Source organism: Podarcis raffonei, chromosome 9, assembly GCF_027172205.1.
Source record: "Podarcis raffonei isolate rPodRaf1 chromosome 9, rPodRaf1.pri, whole genome shotgun sequence".
NCBI lineage: Eukaryota > Metazoa > Chordata > Lepidosauria > Squamata > Lacertidae > Podarcis > Podarcis raffonei.
In genome coordinates, this window is record NC_070610.1 from 78768270 (window position 1) to 78791700 (window position 23431).

The 23431-nt window shown below is 46.7% G+C and overlaps 1 protein-coding gene across 2 annotated transcripts; it reads left to right on the forward strand.

The window, feature by feature from the left end:
* The first annotated feature begins 904 nt into the window (after positions 1–904).
* LOC128420580 (shootin-1-like) lies at positions 905–22910 on the forward strand. 2 transcript variants are annotated; one of them, XM_053402209.1, is made up of 16 exons: positions 905–1050; positions 2713–2765; positions 3428–3488; positions 5503–5597; positions 6862–7018; positions 8639–8736; positions 9013–9094; positions 9990–10084; positions 11360–11506; positions 13960–14113; positions 14808–14937; positions 17222–17271; positions 18663–18778; positions 20281–20334; positions 21178–21451; positions 22620–22910. In XM_053402209.1, exons 1-16 carry the CDS (start codon positions 1014–1016, stop codon positions 22757–22759), a joined length of 1743 nt encoding a protein of 580 aa, XP_053258184.1. In that variant the 5' UTR covers positions 905–1013; the 3' UTR covers positions 22760–22910. The 2 variants fall into 2 exon arrangements, with proteins under 2 accessions (XP_053258184.1, XP_053258185.1); XM_053402210.1 differs by having other exon boundaries at positions 18666–18778.
* The last annotated feature ends 521 nt before the right edge of the window (positions 22911–23431 follow it).

The window sequence follows — 23431 nt, forward strand, 5'->3', positions numbered from 1 at the left end:
GGCGTTGGGGGCGGGTGTGCCCATGACAGAAGTCATAAAGAAAAGCACCCAGTTTCTGGTTTTCCTGAAACACCCAAGTTGCAACTCTGAGGCAGAAGCCATTGGCAAACGCTGCTGGATAGCAGTGCCAGACTCCTAATATTAGGGACTCCTAATATCCACAATATCCTCCTAATATTCGTGACCCCCTGGACCAGAGCACGCCAGGCCCTCCTGTCTTCCACTGCCTCCCACAGTTTGGTCAAACTCATGCTGGTAGCTTCGAGAACACTGTCCCACCATCTCGTCCTCTGTTGTCCCCTTCTCCTTGCGCCCTCCATCTTTCCCAACATCAGGGTCTTTTCCAGAGAGTCTTCTCATGAGGTGGCCAAAGTATTGGCTTCAGGATCTGTCCTTCCAGCGAGCACTCAGGGCTGATTTCCTTAAGAATGGAGAGGTTTGATCTTCTTGCAGTCCATGGGATTCTCAAGAGTCTCCTCCAGCACCAGAATTCAAAAGCATCAATTCTTCGGCGATCAGCCTTCTTTATGGTCCTGCTCTCACTTCCATACATCAATACTGGGAAAACCATGGCTTTAACTATACTGACCTTTGTAGGCAAGCTGATGACTCTGCTTTTTAAGATGCTGTCTAGGTTTGTCATTGCTTTTCTCCCAAGAAGCAGGCGTCTTTTAATTTGATTGCATATGAGGCGGTAAATCGTATAACTTCTCGCCAGAGTTTCGATGAGCACTGAAATCTGTTGGCCTCTTGCTAGCTTCTGCAAAAGAGAGCTCCTGGCGGCTGTTGCAAATGCAATTACCAGGTCAGTAAAAAGAAAAACCTAGCAGATTTTTTTTAAAAAAATAAAAAGCCCTGTGGCTTCTTGTGACTCGTCTCATGCTGGAGGAGGAGGAGGAGAGGTTTCACTTCTCAATTCTCTGGGGAAGCCTCACCGCTTTCATGCAACTGTGGAGAGAAGCAGCAGAGCAGGCTGTGCAGATCTTGGCTGAGCACAGACAGTCCGGACCTGAATGGAGCCTCTGGGGGAGGATCTCAGCCAGCTGGCAGGTAAGGATGGGAAATCTGCCTGCCCCAAAAGCAGGTTGAGCATGGTAAACATTGTGGCATAGTGGTTAGAGCAGGGGTAGGCAACCTAAGGCCCGGGGGCCAGATGCAGCCCAATCGCCTTCTAAATCTGGCCTGCGGACGGTCCAGGAATCAGCATGTTTTTACATGAGTAGAATGTGTACTTTTATTTAAAAAGCATCTCTGGGTTATTTGTGGGGCATAGGAATTCGTTGATATTTTTTTTCAAAATATAGTCCGGCCCCCCACAAGGTCTGAGGGATGGTGGACCAGCCAACAGCTGAAAAAGGTTAGACCCCTGGGTTAGAGTGTCAGGCTGGGTCCTGGCAGACGCGGATTCAAATCCTCCCGCGGCCTCAAAGTTCTTAGGGTTGCTATATTTCATGTGACAATCCAGACACATAAAATAAAATAATCGTTGTTGTTGTTGTTGTTGTTGTTGTTGTTGTTGTTGTTGTTGTTATACCCCACCCATCTGACTGGGTTTCCCCAGCCACTCCGGGCAGCTTCCAGCATATATAAAAACATAGTAAAACATTAAACCTTAAAAGCTTCCCTATACAGGCCTGCCTTCAGATGTCTTCTAGTCAGACAGTTGTCTATTTCCTTGACATCTGATGGGAGGGCGTTCCACAGGGCTGGTGCCATTACCGAGAAGGCCCTCTGCCTGGTTCCCTGTAACCTCACTTCTTGCAATGAGGGAACTGCCAGAAGATCCTTGGAGCTAGACCTCAGTGTTCGGGCTGGATGATGGGGGTGGAGACGCTCCTTCAGGTCTACTGGGCAGAGGCCGTTGGCAGAGTTGTTGAGCTTATTCTGCAAAATCTATAAAAGAAGAAGAAGAAGAAGAAGTTTTGAGCTATTTTCCCAAACATCCAAGCTATTTCCACCTGGGCAATGTTTACGAGGGTCGAATCCTGTCTGTGTCTGGGAAATTCCGATGTATGGCAGCCCGAACTGCAGTGGGCAAGTTATGATATGTGCCTTGATGGATAACCTAAGATGTTAAGGCAGTAAGGGAAAGAATGAAAAGAATGTTGCCAAAAGGAGGTCGTAAAGGTATAAAGTCGAGGTGGCCGTGAAGATGTGTGAAGGAATTTGCAGACACCAATAAATGAACGCGTGGCCTTCCTCTTCCTCACTCCCTGTCTGGGATGTTGCCTTTTGCTTTGTGCAGTAAGGCCGCTGATTAGCTACCTGGTTGCAATTCTGCTTGTTGCAAGACTTAATTCCCACACATGTGCAAAACTAAGGTGGGTAATGCCTCTGTAGGAGCCCATGCAATTTATCGACCTGCGGACTCAACTTTGGAGGGTCCCTTCGGACGCCACTTGGCCCCAAGTGTTTATGTGGTCTTAAGCATCACAGCTGAAGGAAACCCACTGTATGACTTTGGGCCAGTGACCTCCCTCACAGGGCTGTTGTGAGGACAACGTGGAGAGGGGGAGAGCAGCAAGAACTGAATGTTTCAGGAGAGAGGAGATTTCTAACTAGCGATATGGCCATCAAGGACAGATGGATTGATGGGCTGATGGGAGTTGTAGTCCAGAACATCTGGAGGGTGCCAGCTTGGGGGAGGCTAGCAGAGACTCAGTGCTGCCCCTGGGCATTTCGTGGCGACGTTCTCTTTCTGTTCTTCTGCAGCCATTTTGGAATCTGACAGTGACTCTGATTCGGAGAAAGATGAAGACGCCAAGGTATGTGGGTCCTTTCATTTTTTAAATTCATTTATAAAATATTTGTATATTTGATGCAGTTTCAAGCATGAAAACCTAAAACCATACAATAAAAACCACACAAAAGTTTTTTTTTAAAAAAAAAATCAATGATCAACAAAATAAGCTTCTAGTCGTCATGGGGAAAGAATGGGAAATAGGTGTCAGGGTCTGGTTCTGGAGTGAAGCCCCAGCAAATCGTGACTCAAAGAAAGTCCTGTTCTCACAACCATTCACTGTGGCTTTCTAATCACTCCCACTGTTTTGCTTCAGAGGGCAGCACTCGAACCCGTGCATTCAGATGATTAGAAAGGAGAACTTTTTGACAGTAAGAGCTGTCCAGCAATGGAATAGATCACCTCCTTCCTTGGAGGTTTTTAAGCCGGGGTTGGACAACCCTCTGTCAGGGTTGCTTTAGTTGTGATTCCTTCATTGCAGGGGTTGGACTGGATGACCTTTAGGGGTCCCTTGCAGAATTCTATTATTCTAAATTCGGGGGGGACGACAATTTTGAAGTCTGCATGAGCAGCTGTGCTGAGGATGGGGATGGTGGGAATGATTGCTTAGCAAAAGCAACTCTGCTGGCAGGATGGAAATCGGAAACATCAGTGACCCAGAAACATTTCTTCCCTTCCATCCTCCAGGAAGCGGCTGCTTGTCAGGAAGGGGATGAAGCCAAGAAAAAGCTAGCCGAATTTGAGTATGGTAAGCATGATCTGTTGGGGTGTTAATGCTGCGAGCCCCTTCTGCTCAGGTTGCATAGATGTATAAATACAACTCTAAATCCCGAAAACGCCACAGTCTCTGCTGGTTCTCATTCCAAGGAAACCAAACCCGCTTCATGCCTGGAGCAGGGGTCCCCAAACTAAGACCCGTGGGCAGGATAAGGCCCGAGGAACTCGTTTATCCAGCCCACAGCAACCTCCGTCGCCCGCTGCCGCCGCCCGCTCTTACCGGCTCTGCGCTGCGCGGCTGCCCACTTCTGGGTCGGAAGAGCACCGGAAATAGCTTGTGCACATACGCAAGCATTATTTGCGCATGCGCAAGTGTTATCCGGGTCGGAGGAAGCCCGTGCACATGTGCACAAGCTATTTCCAGTGCTCCTCCGACCCAGAAGCGTGCCGGAAATAGCGTGTGCACACACGTATGGGCACGCGCTCCCAGGCCCTCCGGCCCACTGTGTGATCGGCACTGGAGACACTGGCCTGAGACGTGGTAAGTTTGCTGACCCCTGGCCTGGAGCCTCTCACCACCCGGAGACTGGGGGGGCGCCTAGCTGTGTCCTGCATTTCCTGATCCCGACTATTCACAATGGTGAATCTCAGGATGAGAGGGGGCGACTGCACCCGTGTCCGGCTTGTGGGCATCTCAGAGGAATCTGATCGGGTGTTTTGGGAACAGGGTGCAGAACCAGGTCCCAGGCATATGGGATTTGTGGATGTGCTCAGGACACTTCCGTTGTCGGCAGCAGAGAGTGGGCAGTAGTGACCCCTGAAAGGGCTTCGGGATTCCCTATGCAGCCTAGGACTCACGACAACATGACTCATAACAACACTTTGGAGGTCCCAGATCACAAGGTGGTTAGATTGGTCTCAACTAGGGCCAGGGTCTTTTCAGTACTGGCCCCGACTTGGTGGAACACTCTGTCACAAGAGACTAGGGCCCTGCGGGACTTGACATCTTTCCGCAGGGCCTGCAAGACAGAGCTGTTCCGCCTGGCCTTTGGTTTGGATCCTTATGTTTCCCTCCCCGTATGGTTTTGATCTATGGGCTACTTTTAAAATGAGGCTGCATTTTAAATTGCATTTTAACCTGCATTTTAAATTGGGTTTTTCCCCCCTATTACTGTATGTTTTTACTGTAATTTTACTGGTGTTAGGCACCCTGAGCCCAGCTCTGGCCGGGGAGGGAGGGGTATAAATAAAATTTATTATTATTATTATTATTATTATTATTATTATTATTATTAGTGGGGCAATAAGAGGCAAGACTATCAGACTTTGGAAAGCTGGTATCATTGGATCAAGTTCACCAATTTTGTCCAGTGGATTAAACAGAATAGTTTTAATGTGTAAATTAATATGGTTTATTTGTTTGTTTGCTTGGTTGTTGTTGTTGTTCATTGAATTGGAAAACCACCTTTCATCTGCAGGTCTCAGGGTGGTTCACAACACCTGAATAGTTTAAATAAATGTGCAATTAATGGTTTCTGTTTTGAATTTGATTGTGTATTATTATTGTTATGTATTCCGTGGTCTCTGTTTGCCTGAGCTCAAGTCTGGACTAAGGATTCTGAGCTCCTGTGTTCTGATTCGATACATGATGTCCAATCACAGAACGTTTCAGGATTTGGGCCTCTGCCATTGGCCCTTGAACTCTGAGTCGTGATTCGCAGCTTCAAAGTTTAGACAGCCAATCACGTTGGGAGTGGGAGTGGCCCAGGCTTTCAGGAATGTATATAAGCAGTTGCTTTGCCCCTGCTTCCCAGTTATGTAGCTCAATAAAGGTACTTGCTGTTATCGCTGTGTCTTGCCTTGTGGGAACCCGCCTACACTTCAGTTATCTTCCTTAGTGGGTTGTGCAAACCGCCATTCTGAAGGATGCTTTTTGCAGGGTGGGCTCACGGGCATTGAAGATGAATTTATGTCACCAAGTGGGGAAAGTCTGGGGAAACAGCTCTGGAGATGATCTTCAGCCTTCCCCCTCCTTTCATTCCCAGCTTCACAGGCTTTGCTCGCTGAGCTGTCCACCCTGGAAGCAGAGTACGAAATCGAGAAGTCATGCCGAGAGCAAGCAGAAGCCTACGCAGCCCAGGTGAGACAGGCGAGCTGGTGGACATGGCAAGGCATCTAACCTGGGGAACAGCTGTAACTCAGGAGTCTAGCCCTTGTTTTGCATGCAAAGAATCCCTGCTCCAACTTCACATACAGCAAATGACTTTAGATACCTATTTTGTTGTTGTTTAGTCGTTTAGTCGTGTCCGACTCTTCATGACCCCCTGGACCAGAGCACGCCAGGCACTCCTGTCTTCCACTGCCTCCCACAGTTTGGTCAAACTCATGCTGGTAGCTTCGAGAACACTGTCCAACCATCTCGTCCTCTGTCGTCCCCTTCTCCTTGTGCCCTCCATCTTTCCCAACATCAGGGTCTTTTCCAGGGAGTCTTCTCTTCTCATGAGGAAGCCACAGTCTCGGAGCCTCAGCTTCAGGATCTGTCCTTCCAGTGAGCACTCAGGGCTGATTTCCTTCAGAATGGAGAGGTTTGATTTTCTTGCAGTCAATGGGACTCTCAAGAGTCTCCTCCAGCACCAGAATTCAAAAGCATCCATTCTTCGGCGATCAGCCTTCTTTATGGTCCAGCTCTCACTTCCATACATCACTACTGGGAAAAACATAGCTTGAACTATATACGATCCTTTGTTGGCAAGGTGATGTCTCTGCTTTTTAAGATGCTGTCTAGGTTTGTCATTGCTTTTCTCCCAAGGAGCAGGCGTCTTTTAATTTCGTGACTGCCGTCACCATCTGCAGGGATCATGGAGCCCAAGAAAGTAAAATCTCTCACTGCCTCCATTTCTTCCCCTTCTATTTGCCACGAGGTGATGGGACCAGTGGCCATGATCTTCATTTTTTTGATGTTGAACTTCAGACCATATTTTGCGCTCTCCTCTTTCACCCTCATTAAAAGGTTCTTTAATTCCTCCTCACTTTCTGCCATCAAGGTTGTGTCATCTGCATATCTGAGGTTGTTGATATTTCTTCCGGCAATCTTATGGTAATTCTGGCTTGGGATTCATCCAGCCCATATAGCATATATTCAACACAAAAAGCAGAGACAATTTGTTGTTGACAAAGCACAGCTGGACATAGAAAGGGCCCCATTACCTTCAGTAGCTGAGAGCCTCATCAAACCTAAATCTGGCCCTGGGTCTCCTGCAGGAGTGAGTTCCATAGTTGAACTCTTTCTTTTATCTGTCCCGCAAGACACCTTGGTTTGCAGCCCAGTCTCTGAGCCACCCTTCCACCGCGGCTTCCGAGATCATCCTGGGCTTACCTTTGCCATTGCATCTCGACTCCTGCAGGTGAGCAGAGAGAACAAGAAGCTGAAGCGCATCAGCGCGGCTTTGCTGCCCATGTTCACCCACCTCCCGGCGGACCTCATCGACCCGGGCAACGAGGAGGAGATCCCCGCCAAGCAAGTCCTGGATCCAGTGGGCCAATACCTGCAGCAAATCAAAGGTGAGTCGTGTTGTCGCTTCTCCTCTGGCTCAAAGGCCACCAAGGAGAAGCTACTGCTGCTGCTGCAGTCTGGGCAGGGACTGTGCAAAATGCACTGATCCTGCAGCAGTGGAGAAGACCAACCTTGGAGGGAGAGAGGCAGCTTTCTTAAGGATGGAGAGGCGGCGTTCAAGAGATGCCTCTCATAATAATTTATTATAATAATTTATTATTTATACCCCGCCCATCTGGCTGGGTTTCCCCAGCCACTCTGGGCGGCTTCCAACAGAACACTAAAATACAATAACCTATTAAACATTAAAAGCTTCCCTAAACAGGGTTGCCTTCAGATGTCTTTCAAAAGTCAGATAGTTGTTTATTTCCTTGACATCTGGTGGGAGGGTGTTCCACAGGGTGGGTGCCATCACCAAGAAGGCCCTCTGCCTGGTTCCCTGCAACCTCATTTCTTGCAGGGAGGGAACCGCCAGAAGGCCCTCGGCGCTGGACCTCAGTGTCTGGGCAGAACGATGGGGGTGGAGACACTCCTTCAGGTCTACAGGACCTTCAGGTATACTAGATCTCACACCCCCTTCGGTGCCCAGCTGCAACACAACAGTCCTGCAGTGCTGTCTGAGGGTCTGATAGTTGCAGCGACTCCCCTCCCACTTGCTCCAGCATTGCCAGATGGGAGGGGACCTACTGTTAGAATTCCTGCTCCGTCATTGCAGTCACGGGATTCTTGTCTTTCACATGGTGGTATATGTTTTGACTCCAGAGAGTGGGAAGTGACGGAGACAGGCTGTTTGTGTTACTGTGTTCCGTGAAGTGGGACTATTGTCCTTTGTTTTTTTTCTCTTTGCTGTCTGATGCTAGAGAGAGAGGGAGCCATGTTGCAGTGCTCCGTGTGTGTTTATATGTAAATAAAGTAGATTAGCCAAAATGCTGAGTTGCTGAGGTCTGTCACGCAAGTTGTGCAAACTCTACGGATCCCTAAGTGTGCCGGTGTCTGTTGGCATCGGTCGCTATGATGTTCGCGCTGAAGAAAGTTTTGAAGCTCCCGAACGAACGACCAGGAGGGAGAGAACATGCCAGTCGGGCATGTGTCTCTGCCAGGGTCCTACTCAAGTGTAGGCTGACCTCCTGACACCTACAGGGCAGTACTCAGGTCTTTCAAATTTCAGCAAATTTTGGGGATCCCACCTCTTGCCTTCTGTTCTGCACATGCAACTGTGTGTGTGCGTTTATTCCTGCATTGCAGGACTTTCAAGGCCATCCACATTGGTGGCCTTCGCCTTCTCCTGTGTCAGGGAGTTCCCCTGTTTAACCACGCGATGTCTGAAGAAGAACTTCCTTTTACCTGTCCCGACTTTCCCAACTTTCAGCTGCCAGGAGGTGAAGTCAAGATGGACTCTAGACACATATAAAAACGCTTTTTGAAAAATATATTGAATTTGCCATAAGCTCACCATCGCCATCTAGTGTCACATTTGTATAATGCACTTAAAAAATTCATTTGCAGCTGTATGGCTGAGTCCCAAGAGTCTGTCCTGTGGTCTGGCTGCTAAGTTGGCAACAGTCTCTCCTCTAAGGAGCCAGCTTCCCTCAAATTCACCTTTCCCTTTCTCCTTCTTTTTTACCCAGACCTTCAAGCGAAGGTTTCCCTGCTGCTGGGTGAAAGGAAGGAACTGGCCATGCAAATGACGGAGCTCCAGGGTCGGGTACAGCAGCTCCAGGAACAGGTATTGTGGGTTACTCCATGGGCACAGCCAGGATTTATGTTCACAGGGACAGACGACCACCTGTCAGCGTCCTCTGTCTGGCTCTGTCTAGCAGATCCGGAACAAAATGCCTCAAGAGCAGCTGTTTTAAGTTGCTTTCTTTTGAACCCCAGTCAACTCGAAGTTGAGTTTTGAAATGTTAGAATGATTGTAGAACTATTGAACTGTATATAACTGAAAATCAGAAATAAAAATTAAACAGAAATGAAACAGAGGCAAAATCTCCTTTGTGCAAAGGTGGAAGAAGAGCAGTTTGAGAAGCAATCTCTGCAGGCTCTGGTGGTGGAACGTCAGAGGGCTCTGAAGAGGGTCAAACGAGGTGAGTTGTGGGGAAAGGTCACAGGAAGAGCCTATACAGGACGGCCTCGGTCCTGTATACCTGAAGGAGCGTCTCCACCCCCATCGTTCAGCCTGGACACTGAGATCCAGTGCCAAGGGCCTTCTGGCGGTTCCCTCATTGCGAGAAGTGAGGTTACAGGGAACCAGACAGAGGGCCTTCTCGGTAGTGGCATCCACCCTCCCTTCAGATGTGAAGGAAATAAGTAGCTATCCTATCTTTAAAAGACATCTGAAGGCAGCCCTGTTCAGGGAAGTTTTTAATATTTAACGCTGTATTGTTTTTAATACTTGATTGGGAGCCGCCCAGAGTGGCTGGGGAAACTCAGCCAGATGGGCGGGGTATAAACAATAAATAATAATAATAATAATAATAATAATAATAATAATAATAATTACAGCCAGAGCTCCCTCCCTTCTTGAGCTGGCATTTACTTCCTTTTTTCCACCTGGTCCAGCACCCTCTTCTCGCAGCAGCCAGCCAGATGCTCATTACGGGAAACCCTTGAGCAGGATCAGCGTGCGAAAGCAACTCTCCCCTCCTGTGGTTTCCTGGTATTCAGACGCATGGCTGCCCCCAGAGGCAGAGCTTCCAGATGAGCTACGCATTTCCATCCTGATCTCTTTGCAGGGAGATTAAACTACATTGGCTCTTTGAACTTGCATTCATTCCCATTTGTTTGTGGGGAGGATAGAGGAAGTTGCACCCAAGCAAATGTCACTCAAGCCGAAGTAAAGTGGGAGCTAGGAAGGAGCAGCACAGTCGACACAGAGGGCATCTCAGCCTCTGCTCGCTCCAGGGACACACACGCCTTTCCCTCCCTATCCTTCATTTGATTCGCAGGTGATTGACGTTTCTTCTGCCCTCTCTCTCCCAGTGTCCCGTCTACTCACTGAGGAGTACGGCAAGGTGTCCCAACAGCTGGATCTGGAGGAGGAACTGAGGCAGCAAGCAGAGACCTTTGCCCGCCAGGTAGGAATTCAAGGGGCAAACCTTTCTCCACAATACCATTCTTCGTTTTCCTCTGGCAACCATGAGCCTGTTAGAATTCCTGCTCCGTGATTGCAGTCATGGGATTGTTGTCTTTCACATGACGGTATATGTTTTGACTCCACAGAGTGGGATGTGATGGAGACAGGATGTTTGTGTTATTGTGTTCTGTGAAGTGGGACTATTGTCCTTTGTTCTTTTTCTCTTTCCTGTCTGATGCTAGAGAGAGAGGGAGCCATGTTGCAGTGCTCCGTGTGTGTTTATATGTAAATAAAGTCGATTAGCCAAAATGCTGAGTTGCTGAGGTCTGTCATGTGCATGATGCAGAAACTCTGTGGATCCCTAAGTGTGCCGGTGTCTGTTGGCATCGGTCACTGTGATTTCGGGCTGAAGGAAGTTTATGAAGCTCCCGAACAATCGACCAGGAGGGAGAGAACATGCCAGTCGGGCATGTGTCACTGCCAGGGTCGTACTCGAGTGTAGGCTGAGCTCCTTAAAGAGCCAACCACGTGATGCAGCAGCAAAAAAAGCTGGTGCTATTCCAGGCTGCATCAATAGAGGTCTAGTGTCCTGATCAAGGAAGTCATAATACTGCTCTCTTCTGCCTTGGTCAAACCACACCTGGAATACTGTGTCCAGTTCTGGACACCACAATTTAAGATGGATGTTGACAAGCTGAAAGGTGTGCAGAGGAGGGAGACCAAGATGATCAAGGGTCTGGAAACCAAGCCTGTTGAGGAATGGTTGAAGGAGCTGGGTACATTTAGCCTGGAAAAGAGGAGACTAAGAGGAGTTATGGGGGGCATCTTGAAATATCTGAAGGGCTGTCACGTTGAAGATGGAGCATGTTTGTTTTCTCCTGCTCTGGAGGGTAGGACTCGAACCCATGGCTTCAAGTTACAAGGAAGGAGATTCCAACGAAACATCAGGAAGAACTTTCTGACAGTAAGAACTGTTCAACAGTGGAACGGACTCCCTCAGAAGGTGGTTTTGAAGCAGAGGTTGGGTGGCCATCTGTCATGGGTACTTTAGCTGAGATTCCTGCATTGCAGGGGGTTGGTCTAGATGTCCCTTGGGGGTCCCTTCCATCACTCCTATTCTACAATTTGGTACTCTGGACCTCAGGAAGCTGGCCGGCAGTCACTCATGTTCCTCTTGGCTTATTTGAGATAAGGGCTCAACTCTGGAACTGACTGGTTCTAAATTGCAGCCCCTGCTCTAACCACTGAACTCCCACTCCCTTTTCTCATGTCACAGATGCTGGTGAAGCAGAAGGAAGCCAACCGGCAGAGCATGATCCTGATGCAGAATATTGGGCCAGAGACCCAGCTTCTCCAAGCCATGGAGGAGGTGGCCAAGATGACCCGGGAACTGGAAGAAGCCCGGCAAGAGCACCAGGCTAAGGTGGGTTTGGGGCGCCACCTGCCCAAGGACCTCAGCAGAGACTGGCTCCTGCCCTTTCCATCCATCCATCCATCCACTTTCTTTGTTTACAAATTAATTTATTTGGTTTTCCAACTTAAATTTGTACAGAGATATAACAAACATAAATCATAAAAACAAGATTCCAAGGAATCTCCTGGATTTCCATCCTACCCTTTGTGGGTCCAATTAATTAATTAATTAATCCTTTCCTTCCGCATCTTTTATGATACTCCAAATCCTTCACCTCTTCCATTATGTCCAGAATTCAACCTTAAACTACAACTGCTATTCCAATCCTACTAGCGATTTTAACTGTTTGCAATGCTCTTTAAGGTAAGTTATAAATTTTCCCCATTCTTTGTTAAAATTTTGGTCTTCCTGATTTCTGATTCTTCCGGTCATTTTAGCCATTTCAGCATAGTCCATCAACTTGATCTGCCATTCTTCTCTGATAGAAACTTTATCTTCTTTCCATCTCTGGGCCAGTAACGTCCGCACAGTCATGGTCGCATACATGAACAGTCTTTTCTATTCCTTTCGGATTTCGGCACCTAGAATTCCTAAAAGGAAGGCTTCAGGTTTTTTAACAAAGGTTGTTTTAAACATTTTTTTCAATTCATTGTATATCATTTCCCAAAATCCTTTTACTGCCTTACATTTCCACCACATATGATAAAAGGTGCCTTCTTTTTCCTTACATTTCCAGCAATCCATTCATTTTCTGTCCAGCCTGCCTGTTTCGCAAAGAAGCCCAGGACATCAAACACCAGAGCTGCAAAAACATTGCAATTAAAAAATATTAATGAATTAATTGATCTCATTTATGGATCACTTCCTGTAATGGCTTGAAGAGTGCCCAGGAAGGCTCGTCTGACTTCTTCATTATATATCTTTGTTGTTGTTGTTGTTGTTGTTTAGTCATTTAGTCGTGTCCACCTCTTCATGACCCCCTGGACCAGAGCACGCCAGGCACTTCTGTCTTCCACTGCCTCCCGCAGTTTGGTCAAACTCATGCTGGTAACCTCGAAAACACTATCCAACCATCTCATCCTCTGTCGTCCCCTTCTCCTTGTGCCCTCCATCTTTCCCTTCATCAGTGTCTTCTCCAGGGAGTCTTCTCTTCTCATGAGGTGGCCAAAGTATTGGCGCCTCAGCTTCAGGATCTGTCCTTCCAGTGAGCACTCAGGGCTGATTTCCTTCAGAATGGAGAGGTTTGATCTTCTTGCAGTCCATGGGACTCTCAAGAGTCTCCTCCAGCACATATATCTTTAGGCTCCAGTAAAAACATTCCTCTTCTGCCAGGCTTTGGGCTAGTTAAGCAGTCTATGGCATTTTAAACTGGGGGGCGGGCAATGTTTTCGTTTGTTACCATGGTGTATATTTTTGTGTTTTTATATTGCAAACCACCCTGTGATCCTCATAATGATATGAATATAACGCATCTCAAAGCAATCTCATAACGCATCTTTAAAAGTGCATAGATCAGTTGTATATGTAAAAACCGTTAAAATAGTTGCACATATTAAAACAATTAAAAACCATTACACTTTAAAAAACACACACACACATATATATAATTAAAATTAAAACATTCTTTAAAACAATTAAGAAAATCTAAAATGTGTAAAACCCTTAAGAACCCCTAAAACCAGTGCTTCCCCCCCCCTAAACATTTTGCGAATCTTTGTACTTTGGTCCATTTACTGTATTTATTTTTCCTGATTTGAACTACAAAATGGTGATTTTCTTGAGTCAAAAGGAGAGTACCCCCAAACAGTGTGGGTTTTTTTTAGGGGAAAAAAACACTGCCTAAAACTGTTTAAAAACAGACACACAGCCTCACAGCTAATCATATGAAGGTTGCCGGGAGCAGAATCTTCCAGCCATCAAATGACTGGACAGGAAATTTTTAAAAAATACAGCTAAATGTGAATATTGAGAGAGGCAGACTCCCTTCCTCAGCCTTATCGGTTTAGACTGGAATGTGGCAGGGAGTTCCAGAGGTCAGATCTGCAGCATGCGAAGGAAGGACTGCGTCTTGTCTTTCCTGAATCTCCTGCCCATCCGCAGAGGTATCTGGTGACCCAGTGCTGGCCCAGGACATTTCGCTGCCTGGGCAAAACCCAACCCAACAATCATAGAATTGTAGAGTTGAAAGGGAGACCCCAAAGGTCATCTAGTCCAACCCCCTGCAAGGCAAGGACTCCTTTTTCAGAAGTGGTGATGGGGCAGCATTCTTAGAGGGGGCTTTATCCCTGTTGCCCCTCTCAGCATCTCAGCTTGCCTCACCTTGCCTAATTGGGGAGGCGAGTCCTGAGTTCAAGTGCTGCCGGGAGCGAAGCCTCTTTCCTGGCCCACGTCCCTCTGATGTCCTGGAGGAAGAGTCTTGGCTTTGGGCTCCGCGTCTGCTCACGTTGCTCCTTACTCTCCAGGTGAAGGACCTGGAGGCCCAGCTGCTGGGACGGCCGCAGGCAGAAGAACTCCACAGGCTCCTGGCTGCCCTGGCGGCAGCGGAGGAAGAGAAAGTCCGCCTGGGGGAAAGGCTTCTCCAAGCGGAGGAGAGGAACGCGGCTCTGGAAGAGAGAGGTACGGCATTTTCGGTTGCGTGGATTAGAAAAGCAAGATAGGCTATGGTATAGATACAACCTGTCAGAGATTCTTTCGCTGCAATGATGGCATGGCAGGGGTCAGGCTGGATGACCTTCGGAGGTGCCCTCCAACTTTACTCTTCTGTCATTCTGTGATTCTACGGCTTCAGAACCTCGGGATCCAAAAAGGCTCAACATATTACTTAAAACTCTTTTTCCACAAAATAAAATAGAGAAAGTGTTTAAGCCATTCCAATAATAAAGAAAAAATAACGTTAATCATTACTCTCACCTCGGTATCAGGAAATAACAGGTAGAGTCACATCCATTTTTTAAAAGGAGTATCTGTAAAGCATCAGCTCCTAAAGAATGCCAATGCAATGTACAATAAAGTGATTAAAACGTCATTTTGCTTATACAACTTCCAAAGCCACTTTCCTGTATTGTTGTACTAAGTCATTCTACCATGCAGCCAGCCTCTCTCGGTGTGTCTTTCCGGAGGGAGATGACCCCTTATTTTTCCTTTCCAGTTCTTCAAACTGCTGCAAAAGTGCAAAACCGTTATGAGGGTGGCGGTGGGTGGGTGACGTCACAAGGAGTGGCCAATCAGTGCCATGCACAGCCACACATAGCCTTATCAAGGGCTGCCACCCTGCAGGGGGAAAAACCAAAGGCCACCTTTCTCATTGCAGTGAAATCCCTGGAAGAAGAGGCGAAGGAGATTGGGACCCCGTCTCCCAAAACATGTCCTGAGGCTCCTCTTCCTCCTCCTCCCCCTCCCCCTCCTCCTCCTCTCCCTCCAGCATGTCATGTCCCAGTGGAGTAAGTAAAATTTGCCATATATTATTATTATTATTATTATTATTATTATTATTATTATTATCATTAATGAAATGATTTTAGAATGTTGTATCCTTTTACTGTTGTTAGCTGCTCTGAGCCCGGCTTTGGCTGGGGAGGACAGGATATAAATAAATTATTATTATTATTATTATTATTATTCATAAACTTTATATGCTGCTTGAATACAATAAAAGCCATCAAAGCGGTTGAAATGGAGAGCGAAACCATAAGCTTATCAGGAAACACAGATAAAAGCAACTGTTCTAAACACTTGAAAACAATGTTTTTTTGTTAAATTGTTTTTATTAATTTTAATAAAATTAATAATTTATTAATTGAAATAAAAAACTAAAATAAAAAGACCAAATCATCATCCAAATTATAATTATTAATTCTGGGGGGCTTCCCATAGCCTGGACCTTGAAGCATAGCTCCAAATCTCAATCCTGCCTCTCCGTGTCGTTTCAGTCATGTTCTCCGGTTCTCAATCATGTCAGACATTATATATCCTTGCATCCATCGAGTGCAGCTTTATTTGTGTGTGTGTGTGTGTGTGTGTGTGTGTGTGTGTATTCAACTGTCTCTTTGCCAGCGCAGCTTCCTCTAGCTCCATTCAAATCCAGGCTGATGAGATGAGCCTGTCCAGACATGCAGAATTTCGATCTGCCCTTTAATTGAAAACAGTTAAAGCACAGATCGAAATACTGCATGTCTGGACAGGCTCATCTCAACAACGAGGCGACCCGAGGGTCATCTAGTCCAACCCGCTGCAAGGCAGGAATCTCAGCTTAAGCATCCACGCTTAAGCATCTAGGGCTGCCATATGTCTGGGTTTTCCTGGACATGTCCGGGAATCGCTCAGAAAATTGGCATCCGGGAGGATTTTTGCTGAATTGGCAAAATGTCCTGGAAAACATGGACGTCTTAAAAAATCATTTGAAAAATCAAAGTAAAGCCCCAAATGATTTTTTTTGGGGGTGGAGATGTTCCCCAAAAATAAAACTCCCCGAAAGAAAAGTTCAACAACTCTGTCTGGATTTTATTTATAAAATTTTATTATTATGGCCAAGGCACAGTCTGACCACCACGTAGAACTCTAGACCAATGGTTGCCATTAATTTGATTCTGAATTGATTTTTGAATGCTGTGTTACTTTTATTGTTGTTAGCCGCTCTGAGCCCAGCCTCAGCTGGGGAGGGCAGGATATAAATAAAAAATTATTATTATTATTTTATTTTCACTTTGGGGAATACGGCAACCCTCTCCATGCCAGGTGGCCAGTAGATGGCGGAGTGGGCAGACCAACAGCATCATTGTTCTACCTCTATTACAGAGGGTTGAACTAGATGGCCCCTGGGTGTCCCTTTCAACTCTCCAATCATGCAATTCTATGATTCCACAGTCAGAAGCAGCGATTTTTCTGAATCCCAGGAGAGTCCTGCTCTCGTGCTCATGTTCTGGTTTCCCATGGTGGGCACCTGGCTGGTGTTGTAAACAAAGTCTGCCCTTTTCCCTTATGGGGTACCCAAGAGCCCATATAGAGTCCTTACATGGGTTCCCTGTTGGTAGGAGAAAATAACAGAGGCCAACCAGAGAATACGGAGAAGCAAAGCAGCTAGTAAGCCTGATCTTTATTGATCTGTTGCAACAGGGTCCTCACTCACCACACGCAGGAGGAACCCAGAACCAAGGTGTGCAAGCCCTTATATAGACTTTTGAAATTGCCACCCTGTAGAGCAAGACCACCCCCCTGACACATCATACCTACATCACAGAAAGGGCGGTCTACAGCAGAAATCTGAGTGCCTTGTTCACCTCCTGTCTGCCAGGTTACCTGTTTAATGGTCACTTGATTGGATTGCCTGGGGAGCCTGGCCAGTCTTTTGTAATGATAAATACTTAGTTCCTGAGCCAGGTCAGGCTCACACCCTATTCATATCTTAAATGTGCCCTTAAGACAGGATTTGTGAGGAAAGAGACAACGGGGAAGTTTCCCACTTTGACCTTGCAGAGAAATAATTGAGGTCAGTTTGGGAATCAAAAATGGTTTCAGGTCGGTCTTCCTGTGCTGATCTATGTATGTGCTTGGTTGGTACACTTATGAACATTTAACATATATCTAAGACCTCAAAATTCCTATCACATTGGCCACGGTAAGACCAGGATGCTGGGTGACACAGACTATGGGCCTGATCCTGCAGGGCTCTTCTGATGTACCTGGACCGGACTTGACTTTTCTTCTTCCGTTCTTCCATCTCTTCAGCCCCCTGATGGCCCTCAGGCAGAGGAAGGGAAGGCAGCAAGCGAAATGCGGTAAGCGGATCAGGGAGGTAGGGAGGTTTTGGGGTGCGTCCCCCTCAAGCACTTACCTGCGCCGAGCTCAGCTGCAGGGCAGTGACCCCGTAGCCAGAAGGTGTCTGGATGCGACCAAGGAAACGGACTGAGGTTGAATCCTGACAAGACAGAAGTACTGTTTTTGGGGGACAGGAGGCGGGCAGGTGTGGAGGATTCCCTGGTCCTGAATGGGGTAACTGTGCCCCTGAAGGACCAGGTGCGCAGCCTGGGAGTCATTTTGGACTCACAGCTGTCCATGGAGGCACAGGTCAATTCTGTGTCCAGGACAGCTGTCTCCCAGCTGTCTCCCAGTGCTGCATGCTCTGGTTATCTCCCGCTTGGACTACTGCAATGCGCTCTACATGGGGCTACCTTTGAAGGTGACCCAGAAACCAGCTAATCCAGAATGCGGCAGCTAGACTGGTGACTGGGAGCGGCCGCCGAGATCACATAACACCGGTCTTGAAAGACCTACATTGGCTCCCAGTATGTTTCCGAGCACAATTCAAAGTGTTGGTGCTGACCTTGAAAGCCCTAAATGGCCTTGGTCCAGTATCCTTGAAGGAGCATCTCCACCCCCATTGTTCTGTCTGGAAACTGATATCCAGCGCTGAGGGCCTTCTGGTGGTTCCCTCACTGCGAAAAGTCAAGTTACAGGGAACCAGGCAGAGGGCCTTCTCAGTGGTGGCACCCGCCCTGTGGAACACCCTCCGACCAGATGTCAAAGAGAAAAACAACTACCATACTTTTAGAAGACATCTGAGAGGGTTGTGATTCCCCCATTGCAGGGGTTGGACTAGATTACTTTTGGGGGGTCCCTTCCGACTCTACAATCCCAGATTCTAAGCCAAGCCCTCCTGCTTGCGGTCCAGTCTCTTAGGTCCAGTCGTGGCCAACTCTGGGGTTGCGGCACTCATCTCGCTTTACTGGCCGAGGGAGCCGCATACAGCTTCCGGGTCATGTGGCCAGCATGACTAAGCCGCTTCTGGTGAACCAGAGCAGCGCACGGAAACGCCATTTACCTTCCCACCGGAGCGGGAATCTATTTGTACTTTGACGTGCTTTCGAACTGCTAGGTTGGCAGGAGCAGGGGCCGAGCAACGGGAGCTCACCCTGTGGCGTGGATTCGAACCGCCGACCTTCTGATCAGCAAGTGCTAGGCTCTGTGGTTTAACCCACAGTGCCACCCACGTCCCCCTTCTTGTGGTACAAGTCTTAAACTGGTGGTGGGGAAGGAGGCCCTTCGAAGGAGGCCCTTTCAGATGTATCCAGGCTCCCTGGGAAGGGGGAAAGACATCATTGCTGGGTTTTTACCCTTCACCCCATGAAAAATAAAAACCCCTACAAATATCCCTTTTCCCTCTGGCCAGCAGCAAACTCCTGCACAGACGATGTGAAATCGAAAGCGGTGGAAGAAATGATGGCCAGGATCAAAAGTGGGGTGGTCCTTAGGCCAGCCAGAAAGGACGCTGGGGACTTCTCCAAGGTAAAGAAGCAGAGTGGGAGTGCAGAACATAAAAACCTGCCTTAATCAGAGTCATTGGCGCATCTAGCTCAATGCTGTCTACCCAGACTGGCAGCAGCAATCCCAGGTTTTTCATATGAGCCTCTGACTATTATACAATTCAATCTGTCTTCAGATTGAATTGTTTGTTCCTGGTAAGTTCCCTTAAATCCCTCTTAAAAGAATAAAAACGCCACCATCTTATTCAAAGCCAATAAAATAAGTTTACTCACATCAGTTCACAGTTGGATCCCTGAAGGCAGACTTAGTTACAAATATGTACATGTGGATCTACACCATATGGGGGAATAATCCCAGTGCTTCTGCTAACTGAGAGCTAGCAGAGCAGTCCTAGCTAGAAGCTGGTCAAACGAAGATGGAAGTCAGAGGGAGGTGTGCTGCGTGATTCGTCCTTTCGTTACCTGGACAGGTAAGGTCACACCCACCTTCTATCACATGCAAAAGGAAGGCTGCTCCAGCCAGGAGGAACAGGAAGTTTCAACTGGCTGGACCAAACATTCCCTCGCATGTCTTCTCTAGCAGTACAAGGAATGTTGTACTTGACTGCCTCTCATGGATCACATCCCACAGCCCATGGTGGTTCTCCTCTTTCTCCTCACAACGGCCCTGCCAGGTAGGCTAGGCTGAGAGGAGACAGCGATAAATAAGTTGGAGTTCTTGTTATTAAATATACCAAAAAAAGCACACCAAGAACTCAGACCAATAAGAGTTTCAATAGTGGGACTGGTCCCTACTCACAAAACAATAGTCAATTGTAACAAAAGCTAATCCATTCAAAAGTATGTATTCTGACAAGGATTACAAACTCAAACAGAGATTACAAACTCAAACTCATAAGGATATGTCTAACACAATAATTTGTTACAGAATTAGAGATAAGAGTTTATGAGTAGAGATAAGTTCATAGTCCAAAGTCAGATTTGACGTGAAGGTCTTAGTTTCAATCATTGAGCAGAAGTCAGAAGTCAGTTATGGATCAGAAACCAGGACAGGGCCCTGTTTCAATGTATTCACCTTCATCAGCTGGAAGTATCAAATTTTACATGAAAATACATTTAAATTCCAAATCATCATAAATTATAAAACAGTATTATACAACATTTGGTTCCTTACCTAATTTCGTGTAAGTTTGAAGAATTCGTATAAATATATCCTGTTATTTTCTACGCTTCTCAGAGATAACAACTGAAAATAATGAATATTAATAATAATTACATGTGTTGAATCAAAGACCCTAAGGCAGCATGTAAACATATGATTCCTCACCTAAGTGTGAGAGGAGACAGTGGCTGACCCAAGTCCACCCCGTCAGCTTCCTTGCTGAGTGAGGATCTGAACCCCGGTCTCCCCTGTCCTCAAGGGACACACTAACCGCTACTCCACACTGCCTCCCTCCTTGGAGGAGGAGATGGGAGCAAGTTCCTTCCCAGCGGGCTCCCCATCTGTGTCTTCTCCACCTGCAGGCAGCCGCCGTGAGCAAGCGCCGAAGCACCACGATGGAGCTGCAGGGTCTCCTGGTAAGAATTGCCTCTGTGTGTGGATAATAATAATAATAATAATAATAATAATAATAATAATAATTGTACGCACACCCATCTGACTGGGTTGCCCCAGTCACTCTGGACAGCTTCCAACACATTATAAAACATCACACATTAAAAACTTCCCCATACAGATAGTGGTTAATTTCCTTGACATCTGACAGGAAGGCGTTCCACAGGGTGGGCACAACTACTGAGAAGGCAGTTCATCAAGTATTTACTAATACAAGGATTCCCTAATCATAAGGATATAAAAAATAATAATAGAAGTAATTGCTACGTGTGAGTTCCATTATTGTTGAGAATAAGGGCTATATATATTCTTAAATAAGGGACGCGGGTGGCGCTGTGGGTTAAACCACAGAGCCTAGGACTTGCCAATCAGAAGGTCGGTGGTTCGAATCCCCGCGACGGGGTGAGCTCCTGTTACTTGGTCCCTGCTCCTGCCAACCTAGCAGTTTGAAAGCACGTCAAAGTGCAAGTAGATAAATAGGTACCACTTAGTCCTGCTGGCCACATGACCCAGAAGCTGTACACCGGCTCCCTCAGCCAATAAAGCGAGATGAGCGCCACAACCCCAGAGTCGTCCGCAACTGGACCTAATGGTCAGGGGTCCCTTTACCTTTACCTAATTTTTCATTAATAGCAATCCAGTGGAGGTCACACTAATACAACGCCAAATCACAATACAATCAAAAGAGCCAATTAAACAGTTCCAAATTAAACATTTTTGGATAACTTCCCATGTTCCAGCTATCAGGAGTTGATGTTATTCCTTGATCCTGCGCCCGTTCTCTTAATTAATTCCGACCTTCTCAGGCCCAGAGCAGTACCAGGAGTCCGGTGCGGAGATCAAGCCGACGTCAAGGCAGCCAGAGGAAGCTCACAGACCACCAGCTGGAGTCCATCCTGCAGAGACGTCGCCGGATGGTTGACTGCCCAGCGCAGGGCCAAGTCCCACAACTGCAACCTGTCGTGTCCACAAAACACATCATGTCCGTTGGAGTTCGGGAGGCCATGGCGGGTGTCATCTCTGCTACAGACCCACATCCTTCCACAAAGAGCTCTGGGGATCTTGGCAAAAGTCCAACACGTGGGCAAGCTTCTTGCTGAAATTGGGGTGGACTCTAGACACATATTAAAAAAACATGAAAACTCTAAAAAAAAACGTTTTGAAAAATATATCGCATTTCCCATGGCCCACCATTGCCATCTAGTGTTGAATTTGTATAATGCACTTTATTTAAAAAAAAAACGTTTTGAAAAATATATCGAATTTCCCATGGCCAACATTGCCATCTAGCGTTGCATTTGTATAATGCACTTTACAACACATTTAAAATGTTTTATTTGCAGCTGTAGAGCTGACTCCCGGCTGCCCTCGTCAGCCAGGAAGGAACAAGGAGCCCGGTCCCCCCAAAAAAGCTGTCCCTAGCTCCTCCTTACTTTTGCCAGTTGTTGGTGAAAGGTATCAAGATGCTGTGAGTCGCCAGAGGGACTTGGCACTGCCAGATTACCAAATAGGTATCGGTCTATAGGCACGCGGCAATGGATTAAAATGATATTGATTTGAGCTTGCAAGAAAATTACAGAAACGTATTAGGAGATAATTTGCAAGGGGGCCACTGAGATTTTGACTGCCTAGGGGCCTCCACAGGGTTCAATCCAGCACATTAGGAACAAATGGTTAACATGTGATAAGTAAGGCAGCCTGCGGTCAACATGTATGTAATTAGGACAATCTTGCAATAAAAATATAGTGCTTATACATCAATAAATTTATATGGGGGGCAGCTTTTGGCCATATTTGCACAATGAGTAACATAGGAAGTAGAATGATAATATGTTATTAAGGTAAATGCGATATGCTAGGGGTCAGCAAACTTTTTCGGCAGGGGGCCAGTCCGCTGTCCCTCAGACCTTGTGGGGGGCAGGACTATATCTTGGGGGGGGTGAACAAATCCCTATGCCCCACAAATAACCCAGAGATGCATTTTAAATAAAAGGGCACATTCTACTCATGTAAAAACACACTGATTCCTGGACAGTCCACAGGCAGGATTGAGAAGGCGATTGGGCCGGATCCAGCCCCCGGGCCTTAGTTTGCCTACCCATGAGATACGCTGTAAACTCTGTTTGCTCTTTGCAAGTGTGTATCAATAAAATTTTACTATTTCACCAATTTTGTCCAGATCATTTTATTTAAAGGATCCTGGTTTTTTTAATCTCTCACAATGACCAACATCTCTTTGTTCTTTAAGGTGACCCTGGCAACCTGGAAGCTACGATCCCACCATGTTCAGAGGAAGAGCCTGCCCTCGCTCAGTCGCAGCTCAGAGTAGCGCCCCTTCAGATGAGCAGAAGGATCGCACTTGCGTCAGGGAGTCGAGATCCCCCCTGAAGCAGCCTGAAACTATATTATGAAGCTGCCTGTAGTGCTTTGATTTGAGACTGGATTAAATTAGAAAAAACAGATTTGCTAAACCTTGAAGGACATGATAATAGATTTGGATAGCATGCGTACTTGTGGTAAAACAAAGAGAAAGTGTGCAAAGGATTCTGTAACCATATAATTAGGAGATCATTTCTAACAGTCTGGGAAAGATATAAAGATTTACTAGAACAGAAAACTCTGTTGTGGTTGTCGCCAATAGAAGCAATATCAATAAATAATAATAATAATAATAAAAGAAAATGGTTTACATATAGAGATATTTCAACAGAAAAGGAAGGGACATTAAAACTGAAAGATTTTGAAGAGATTCGAGAAAACGTTAATGATTGGTTGCAGTACAGTGGTACCTCGGGTTACAGACTCTTCAGGTTACGCGTTTTCAGGTTGCGCACCGCGCCAAACCCAGAAGTACCGGAACCGGTTACTTCCGGGGTTTGGCGCTCGCGCATGCGCAGAAGCACTAAATTGCAACCAGCGCATGTGCAGACACAGCACTGCAAGTTGCGAAAGCTGCAGGTTGCGAACGTGCCTCCCGCACGGATCACGTTCGCAACCCGAGGTTCCACTGTACCTTCAATTAAATGAGGTATTTAAAGAAGATAATAAGAAAGGATTTAA